The sequence below is a fragment of the Sinocyclocheilus anshuiensis genome, unplaced genomic scaffold, assembly GCF_001515605.1.
Source record: "Sinocyclocheilus anshuiensis isolate Anshui unplaced genomic scaffold, SAMN03320099.WGS_v1.1 scaffold331, whole genome shotgun sequence".
Classification (NCBI taxonomy): Eukaryota; Metazoa; Chordata; class Actinopteri; order Cypriniformes; family Cyprinidae; genus Sinocyclocheilus; species Sinocyclocheilus anshuiensis.
In genome coordinates, this window is record NW_015552556.1 from 536,998 (window position 1) to 547,070 (window position 10,073).

The 10,073-nt window shown below is 34.3% G+C and overlaps 2 protein-coding genes across 2 annotated transcripts in view; one reads left to right on the top strand and one right to left on the bottom strand.

Annotated features, from left to right (window-relative positions):
* Positions 1–783: 783 nt before the first annotated feature.
* On the bottom strand, positions 784–4,828 carry cisd2 (CDGSH iron sulfur domain 2). Its single transcript, XM_016455142.1, has 3 exons — positions 4,570–4,828; positions 3,714–3,928; positions 784–1,808 (listed from the first exon to the last, which is right to left on the bottom strand). The coding sequence occupies exons 1-3, from the start codon at positions 4,670–4,672 to the stop codon at positions 1,719–1,721; spliced, it is 408 nt and encodes a 135-aa protein (XP_016310628.1). The 5' UTR covers positions 4,673–4,828; the 3' UTR covers positions 784–1,718.
* Positions 4,829–5,925: 1,097 nt separating this feature from the next.
* The window catches only part of LOC107664570 (succinyl-CoA ligase subunit alpha, mitochondrial-like), a 20,802-nt gene continuing 16,654 nt past the window's right edge, over positions 5,926–10,073 (top strand). The window contains exons 1-2 of the mRNA XM_016455177.1: positions 5,926–6,037; positions 8,465–8,565. Of these exons, the coding sequence (XP_016310663.1) occupies positions 6,004–6,037; positions 8,465–8,565 (135 nt within the window). The 5' untranslated portion in view covers positions 5,926–6,003. The remainder of the gene's footprint in view (positions 6,038–8,464; positions 8,566–10,073) is intronic.

Below are 10,073 nucleotides of genomic sequence, written 5' to 3' on the forward strand. Positions count from 1 at the left end.
CGTAAAGAAGGATTTTTTATTAGTAGTAATAGAATGACAAATGGTATATTTGCCACCGCATTGCACAGTTCATTGTGTTACTCTCCATGAACTATATTTATTTATTTATTTATTTAATTTATTTAGTCATTTAGCAGACGCTTTTATCCAAAGCGACTTACAAATGAGGAAATATATAACTATATTTATTTGATTTTTTTTTTCTCCATGATTGTTTTGATAAAATGTGTATTTTAATGTTATACAGAGTCTTGTGAAAGGGCATTGTCGATATAACTTATTTTGTGAATGCTGTTAGTGGGTTATGTTTACTGCTTCAAATTGACAAGGTTTTGTGTTGTGGTTTTGTTATGGTTATGGTAATGCTACATGCAGTCACTGCTAATTTAAGCAATGAAATGACTACATTTAAGACCTTATTCTTATATTGTCATCTTTATATAATAACTTTATTTCTGTGGTGTATGTGTAGTTTATTTGTAGATGTATTGCTGCAGAAAATGAATGACATTTGCCTTTTCAGTAAATGACAGGCAAAACCCCCCCATTCATATTTGAAAGCATATCTTGTTATATCATCTAAGGCAAATCAGATGTAAACAAGCAGCACTGTTACTTTCTGAGAAGACTTTTCAAGCATTGGTGTGGTAGAGTTACACCATTGTGTGTTTTAGGAAAAGTACACAAAAGAAACAAATTTAGAAAAAAATAAGTAGACTGTTGGCATGGCAACACATATCCATCACTCACATAAGCAAAACAAAAACAGCATTTAGAGGGATGTAAAAGAAGTATGGTTACCTTTTATTTTTACAAAAGTCATTAGGCACATTCCAGTTAACATACAATTAAGTAATTTTTATGAAAACACCTATGAACAGGAGCCATCTGATATGAAACATGGCACAAAAAAAGAACCAAGGGATTGTCAAATTATTCTGAACAGGAATGAATGCATACATATGCATTGCAATTGTTACAGCATGTTGGTTCAGGTGGAAGTGAAAAGAGGCCACATTTATTTGTTACATTATGATAAATATTGTAATATTTGAATAATGTATAACAATAGCTTTGACGAAACCATTTGTTACAATCTAATGCAATGTGAAACACATGTCAAGTTTGGTATCCTGCACTTGAAAACTTTCAAATAATTTAGCAAACATTGTAGAACTCTTCTAATTCTGAATAATTTTGCAGAAAATGACAAATAAGTAAAAACTACATGAACAAATCCTGTACTTCACACTGAAAAGCTAAAAGTATTTGATTTTTTATATTGTCTCAGAAAATGTCAAACACAATTTTTATCACAATGACAGCACAACAGTAATAGTAAAAGGCAACTTAACGTTAAAACTGAATCTAGATACAGTTTAAAGAACAGAAAAGACACTTTCATGGCCAAGACGACTGATTGGTGACAATAATCGCCATTTTTTACTATGGCCAAGTTATATTGCACAAAAAATCTACTACATTTGCTGAGTATAAAAAGTAAATACACCAGAGCAATGTAACACAAAGGTATATACTTAATCTGTCAGATCAACCACAATATCTTGAGCATTAAAGTCAGAATTGACAGCTATATGCGTCTCTATACCACCACAACAACAAGTTGGAAATAGATTTGGGTAAGTACAACAAACTAAATTACAGTAGGTTTTTCAGTGGAGAAAACTATAAATGTAATATGGGCCAAAGCAGGAGGGCTACAGAGTCTTCTTCTTAAGAATAAGTGGACCAACGTTGTCTCCTGTCAGCTCGTTATGCTTTATGTGTGATTTATCGCAAACAGGAAACTGCAAGATAAGAAAGAACAAATTAAATGCTGATAGTGACAGTGGTTCTTAGGCACCTGAGGCTTTTGACAAAAACGACTCACAAAGAGGAAAAGAGGAAGTGAAAAATCACACATATACATACATACATACATACATACATACATACATATATGGCAAAGTCCTTTTTTTTTTTTTTTAAATCAAATGTAAATTCCTGTCTCAGTCACATGTTCCTGGTTAAATAAACATTACTTACACTACCAGAAAACAACAAATACAATTCTATTTTATATTTTTACATTAACAATGTAATCAATATTCTGTTTATTAAAGCCAAGTATGTTAGTGTTTTTAAGCATTTTACTTTCATTCCAAAATAATAACTCAAGGCAATAACAATTTAAAACAATTTAAATTATTTGTTAACTTATGTTCAGCTATTCTTTTTAATAGTTAACTTTTGTTTAAACTTATTTTTTGAAAATTCAAAATTCAATTAATTGTTGGATTTTTCAGATCATAAGTCATCAAAGATCGGTAAATACGCAGAGATTTGCCAAGCTGATTACTCACTAAAAACTCCCACAGATCATGCTTTCACGCCATTTTAAGTCTTATTTTGAAGTAACAAAGTGTTTATATCTAAGTGTGTGAGTTGTTTACTTACGTTTTTAAAATAGTCTTCCTATTAACGCCATTATATTGTTAATTCAGACTGATTCGTGAACACGGAATGCGCAAGAACACAAGAGGTGGGATTTATCACATTATCCAATCACAGCCGATCACAACCAGTCATGTCCAATCATATCGCTATGGAGGCATTGCCTCCTCTCACGTGACTTTCCCTCATTCATTCTCAATTACCCCCCATGCTTTAGGGGGTCTGTTAAAACTCAATGGGCTCAGGGGAGGCGAGAGAGACGCAGCAGACTCACGTTGTAACTTTACCTGCTGGTGTCGCTGTTGGACGTTTTTTTTAGAAAAAAAAACGAGTGATTTACAGTACACACTTTTTAATGTTGTTTTGTAACAGTGGGGGTTTTATTTTTGAACAACGATTTTTGTTTCTCATCCAATATTTTGAGGAGACACTGCCTCCCTTACCTAGTATAATTATATAAGAATATGTAATTGTAAATATCACATAAATATCTAAAATTATATAAAAAAATATCAAAACAAATTCACATAAACAGATATACAATATGCATGCCTGGTGTGTGGGATAGGCAGATAGGAGATGAGAAATATTTATTTAAACACTTGTTGTGTTTGTTTTGACAGATGACAGAGCAGAGGAAACAGAAACAGAGGATCGGGCTACTGGGACACCCCCAACACATGAACGTGAACCCCCAGCAGCCCGCCTGAACCTCCGTTCCACCGGCCAAGTGTCCTACAGCTGTCTCCTGCAGCCATCGATCGCATCAGCCTTTCCGTGTGCGTGTGTATGAGCGTGTGCGTGTCAAGACATCACAGACATATATATGTTAAGTTTCACTACAGTTTTTTTCTTAAACGGGACATATCATATATTTTTAATTAATTTCAGAATACCTTTTCCCTCTGGTCCAATTATAATGTTATTCATAATTTTTTTTGTGTGCCAACAAGTCAATTTCCTCTACTGTTTGATTGCTTGTATCATCGCAAAATGTAAAATATATTATCGCCCTAATTCATTAAGATATAAACATTAACATCATGATTTTCTGTTCTTTTCTTTTGCTCTGAACTGCTCTATTGTGAAAAGCGCTATACAAAATTTGACTTGACTTTGGTGCTGTTATTGTATATGTTCATAGTACATTGATCTACTTTACAGTTTCTCATGATACTACCCATTTAAATCAGATACACTGTGTGTTTTTTTTCTTTTACATAAAATATTATATTTTTCTCAGGCATAGAACCTCCTACCGTTTTAGATCGCCAGCAGCGGCAGTAGCAAACATTTGGAGTCCTCAGGTCCTCTATGTTGATCTCATTCACCACTTTAGGGTTTTCTTTTTGGATCTTCAGATTTATTAGACTGTCTCTTTGCTTTTTCTTCTTGGGCAGGAAGGGCCGGATGGTCAGATAACCCAACAGAGCCAAAATGCCCAATAACGGTAGGAGCCGCAGCCACTCTGAAACTGAGACACAATCAAGAGTTACAACTCATCATAGAGTTTGCTGTATTCTTAATTATCACATTGACAACAGAATCTACTTAGTGAAAGCCCTTCTGCTTACTGTGGAAAAAATACGCATGGTAAGTGACAGATCAAATAATATTCAATGATTAACACACTTATCATATTTATACACATGTGCATTAGTGAAAATTAACCTGTCATGAACTGTTGAATTACACAATGACCGTTGCTTATTTTAGTTGTTTGTAAAGGCTGCTTTAACATATTTAACGTTACAGATGCAAATAGTTGTGCATTTATTGTGCCACCTTTTATAATACTATAATAAAGCAAAGCATGCCGTCAGATGCTCTGCATATGTTGTCCTTCACATTTCTAAAACAGACGCTCACTGTTGTGGATATTTTGCATACGAAAGTAGAATCACTTGTGCAAGGAGACACTACATATTGAGTATATTCTCAGGAATGTGCATGGAAGGTGGCATTTTTCCAACCAGTTTATGTAAGTTATGACTTATTTGAGCGTTTAACAGACGGAAAACAGAGACACGTAACATCACTCTTTCTATGCAGGCATGCGCGCTTAACTTAACTTTCCTCCTACGCTTGTGACATTTTGCGTGATAAAACACATACCTGTGAGTCTCGCAAAGCCGCCGATTGTGTCTGGAAGGGGTAGTTTCTTGAGGTAGGCTGGAAGTTGCATTTTGATAATCCTGGAGATACTTTCTAACACCATCTTGAATGACTTTGTGCGCTTCTAATTGAGAGACAGCAGGATATTTCCTGGGACATTGTACGTCGTCGCGTTAGTTCACTTGCGTAGTCGTTTCCGTTTGCTCGTTGAAGAGGCGCTACTCGAGGCTGGAAGAATCTACGCAGCTGTGACCGTGAATAAGCGTAAGCGCACGACGCGCAGTAAAAGCGTCAACCAATCAGCATCTGCAGAGTTGGTTGCGCCCGATTGGGTGCTTTCACCGCGCCACTTGCTTTTGGTTTTGTTGGCTCTTTACCCTATGCTCTTGACTCTACTCTCGTACAGAAAAAGAGTCTGGACAATAACAAACTAATACTTCATAAATAATCGAGTTAGAGATACCCTGTTAAGGAATTTGAATTGAATTATTATTTGAATTATTTGATTTCATTTGAATTTTGTAATTCTTGCAAACTGTATGGTGTTGCAAAAGGAACGTTTTCGTGTGAATATGCAAGATTGTTTTGACAGATTTCTCGAACTTTTCAAGAATAGTTGGTTTTATTATTATTATTATTATTATTATTATTATAAACAAAACGGGCTACATATGGAATACCTCTAATAAAAAAGGAGATATATTTTGTTATATTTTATTTTAGGCCTGTACACTAGAAAATAAAACAAATATCATGATGTAATTAGATTTTTGTACATGATAATATTGCTTGTGATATTATTTTATCATACATCTCTTTATTTTACTACGAAAGTATCATATTCATGTGAGAAAATGGACTAAAGCTAAGCCATATTTTATTCCGTTTATACGAGATTAAATAATATGGATTTGCTTTTAAATAATAATAATAATAATAATAATAATAATAAATCTGTCTTGTTATTTCCTTTCATCTTTCCCTGTCTGTCTTGCAAAATTTAAAATAAAAAAATAAATAATAAAATCTAAATATGGATACAAATGGATACAGTGTACAGTGTCACTTTCTGTGCTGTAATAATGGTGCAAAGCGTAATTATAATAATAAAAACAATTTACTGTTGATTATATACAATCAGATTAATTATTATGTCATATTACATTATATTATTATTCAAGGCAGTCATTTAAGTCATGAACAACATTCTCCAGCATTTCTTGCGCTTTTGAGCAAATAATGTCCGTTTTCATGGATGAATTTAAAACGCCGAGCTAAATTTATTTCTAAAGTCACATTTAATTATATGGTGTGTTGTACATGTTATTTACGCCCTATAAAGGCGTTTCTTTCTCTTCAGGCATCTAGCAGGACTACTATGTGCGCTGCTGTTTTGCTCCATGTCTGTCCGGTGTCATTGGTGAATGACCGAAGATGTCTCATAGCAGGTTGTTTGCCCGCTTGCTCTGTAAGTAAAACGGACACGAGTGTTGTTACATTTGAAACACATCGCTGTCTTTGTTTTGACATTACTGCATCCGCTATTCTACACATTGGAGTCGTTTATCTCTTGTTATTTTCATTGAACGGACACAGTGAGCTAATGCTAATGCTGTTGTGTTGGTGTTATCAGCACCAAGTGTAACATATTTAACAGTGAACTTCTGAAACGTGACCTTTACTGGTAAATATGCTTAATTTCAAACTCATCGCCAGGTTAACTTATTAAAATGTATTTAATAGAGCAATGTTAGTGAACTTGAAATGTTGCAGACTGACAGCAGTATCATTTAATGTAACCAAGTGCTTATTTATGTGTTGGAAAGGAAAGAGTCTGTGTCTTGGCTACAGTTATTTTACTTTGCTTAAGCTTAATAGCTTACGTTGACAGGTAGTACATGATGACTAGTGTGACAAGCTGTGTGTGGTTGCTTGTACTTCACTGTCATCAGTGCATAACTCTTTATATTATTATTATTATTATTATTTTATTTTTATTTTTTTCTCTTTTAAAAGTAATATAATAGAACATCTAAATGGTCAGAGCATTTTACTCTAATCTGCGAAAGAGTATTGCTACTTTTGAAACTTTTGGTTCTCTTAACTCTTCCAGTCTTGTGCAATGCCAATAAGGGAATTTTCACTCACAGAAAGTAGTGCTGACTAACTTCTCTCTCACTGCGATACACTGCATACTATACTTTTTCAGAACCAACTGTATGCTAAATGAAATGATAGTGTAATGCTATGTATTGTTGCATTTATTTCACATCTGTAGAAATTCACGCAAAAATGGCTATGTTATTGAGTAGATAAGCAACTGGTTGTCTATGAGTGGTTTAAAGTGAACTTTAACCTAGAGAAATGGATGGACCATCTAATCCTGTCAGTTGTGATCAGTAGCCTGTTTCTTGAAGTCGTTCTTTTCTGTTGCATCATTCAGGAGATAAAACTCTTTGCTGTTCACTTAGCCTATAAACGTATTGACATTTATAGTTCAGCATGGTGCTTTGTAACTATTGTTGTCGGTTTGACCCCTGTCTTATTTCCAAATAGGGCTGCACGATTAATCGAAATTAAATCACGAAGGCGATAAATCGCGATTAGGCAGAAGCTGCGATTGTCATGCATTTCTTTCAGTGAAGCACGGTTCTGTGATCAATAGTAAATCTCCATCCGAAGGCCAGAGGGCGCTCTCGCGCTGAAACTCCAAATACGCCTCGCAGAAGAAACCCAGGAAATCCCTATAGCGGTTGCTGATTAAACAGAAGATTTAACTAGTGGTCGACCGATATTGTTTTTTTGACAGCCGATGCCGATATCTTGGAAAGCAGGGTGGCTGATATAAAGCCGATATAATTTTATTTATTTTAATTCATATTTAAGACATTTTAAATCATTTGAAAATGGATTAGACAGGTATTAGACAGAACTGAATGACAACAGCGAACAAGAGGGAGAATGTGAGCACTGTGTGCTCAGGCGCTGCCGCAGCCGTTCTCGGCATCGTCGAAATAAAAGTCAGACACGCCGTCAAAATAAAAGTCCCGCCTCGAACACATTGGCCAAACAGAAAAACTTATCGGCCAATGCCGATATTTGGAAAATGCCGGATATCGGCCGTGGCGATTATATCGGTCGACCACTAGATTGAACTGCTTTCATTAATTCAGCCTGACTAATAAACACACGACTACGACAATATATGGTTTATCTGAGTTCGTCTTATTATAATTTTTATTATAATAAAGTATATAATAATGCAATGCTAATCGACATAGCCTTTATCACTGCTTAGAATACTATGAAATGTTGCGTGCCTTATTCTGTGTAAGAAGCCACATCATCTCACAGAAGGATTTATTTCAAACACTCGACTGATGTTATGAAGTGAGTTTGGATTAAAAACATGTTATTAAATGTGGTATTTTCACCTGCTTTCAGATGGAGCAGCATTTACTACACCGAGCCGTAGTTCAGTGACAAGCTATGCAAACAGCCTTCATAATCGCAGAACGATTTCTTCGATTTCATAACCGCGCGATTAAATCGTCTGCGATTATGAACGCGATTTTGCGTAGCCAAGATACACATGACAATCGCATTCGATTAATCGTGCAGCCCTATTTCCAAACTATTTGAGGTCAAGGCAGCATGACCTTTGGACATCAGATCCTGTAGGGAACTTACAGAGTAATGTGAATTAAACTTCTTAGGCCTAGACCAAGTTTACTAATGTAGCTGCCAAGTTGACTTTAAAACCTGCCGTTTTATTTGGAAGTTTCCTGACTTAATTTAGTTGTAACCCTACAGGTCAAACATTTGCATTTAGTGTGGCAGATGAATAAATAACCTGCAGCTTCTCATTCAACTGCTGTTGTGTTTGTATTTGCAGTGCAGCAGGCCGGGGTGAGACATTGTTATACTGGCAACAGGAAGAACCTTTACATCAACAAGAACACTAAGGTCATCTGTCAAGGCTTCACAGGAAAACAGGTGAGTAGCCACAGTCTGTGTTCCCCACAGCACCCTGCATTTCAGCCCAAATATCTGAAAAGGCTCTCCTATACTTTTATTTAGTCACTAATTGGAATGCAGTCTACTTGGTTGTGGCCTGTCTGAGTGAGAGTAACTGGCTGAGCAACAGCAGTAAATCTAACTGTATTTTAAACTTGATTATCTGCTCACCATAATTGAACATAAGATGTTAGTGATGCACTGAAATCAACATTTTTGGAGGGAAAAAATGATTGACCAAAACTGTGACATTTAATTTGTGCTTCTCTGATGGAGAAAGTGTCTTTTCCTTGCAAACAATGTGAATAAACTGCAACTGGTAAACATGTCAGCTGTGTGAATGCCAGTGCTGGATTATTGATTTCTTGTTTTTAGCCAATCTTCATTTTGATGAACCAGTGCTGTTTTTAGTTAATGCATGAACAAACCTTCACTAAACACTATTTGTTGCACACTTGCCATCCAATAATCACAATAAGCTTTGTGCTTTATTATATTTTTTACACTGTGAAACGAAGTCTGAGCTTTCAAATTCTGTCAATTTGATAACAAAATTCAAACAATAAATTTAATTATGATACTCTTGTTTTTAAAACTGTGGGACTCAAAATAATTTTCGCTGGTAATTTACATATTACCGCAGATGCTGTTGATAAAGCCAAAGTTTTATTTGACCCAAAATATTTAAAAGTGGATAAATCCAGTTTTGTAAACAGTGAGTCACAGAACACACATGAATTTGATGTAAAGCCTGCATGCTTATGAAACCCCAAAATAGCATTTATAATTTTGACGCAACATTTTAAGGATCTGTAGGCTACAGTGGTCATTATTTTTTGTAATAATGTGGGCATAACATTTTGAGAGCAAAGTGGGTTTTGATGCCAAAAAAAGAAACAACTGGGAGATGATATAATAATAATAATAATAATAATAATAATAATAAAGATCATTTATAAACTAAAATATTAAATGAATTAAATAAGTAATTTTTCATATAAGATATAATATGGCCACTTCAAAGTAGGGCTGGGCGATATAGCTAAAAAAATTATCAACGATATAATGTTTCATATCGTTCGGTATCGATAATTATTGGCATTTTTATAACCTTTTTTAAAGCAAAGAGCAATAGAACAAAATGTTTACATTTAACCACTGTATTTTTAAATTAACTCATAATAATAATAATAATAATAATAATAATAATAAATACAAATAAGATCATTTATAAACTAAAATATTAAATGAATTAAATAAGTAATTTTTCATATAAGATATAATATGGCCACTTCAAAGTAGGGCTGGGCGATATAGCTAAAAAAATTATCAACGATATAATGTTTCATATCGTTCGGTATCGATAATTATTGGCATTTTTATAACCTTTTTTAAAGCAAAGAGCAATAGAACAAAATGTTTACATTTAACCACTGTATTTTTAAATTAACTCAATTTATTGAGACAAACAACAAATATTTTTTTGT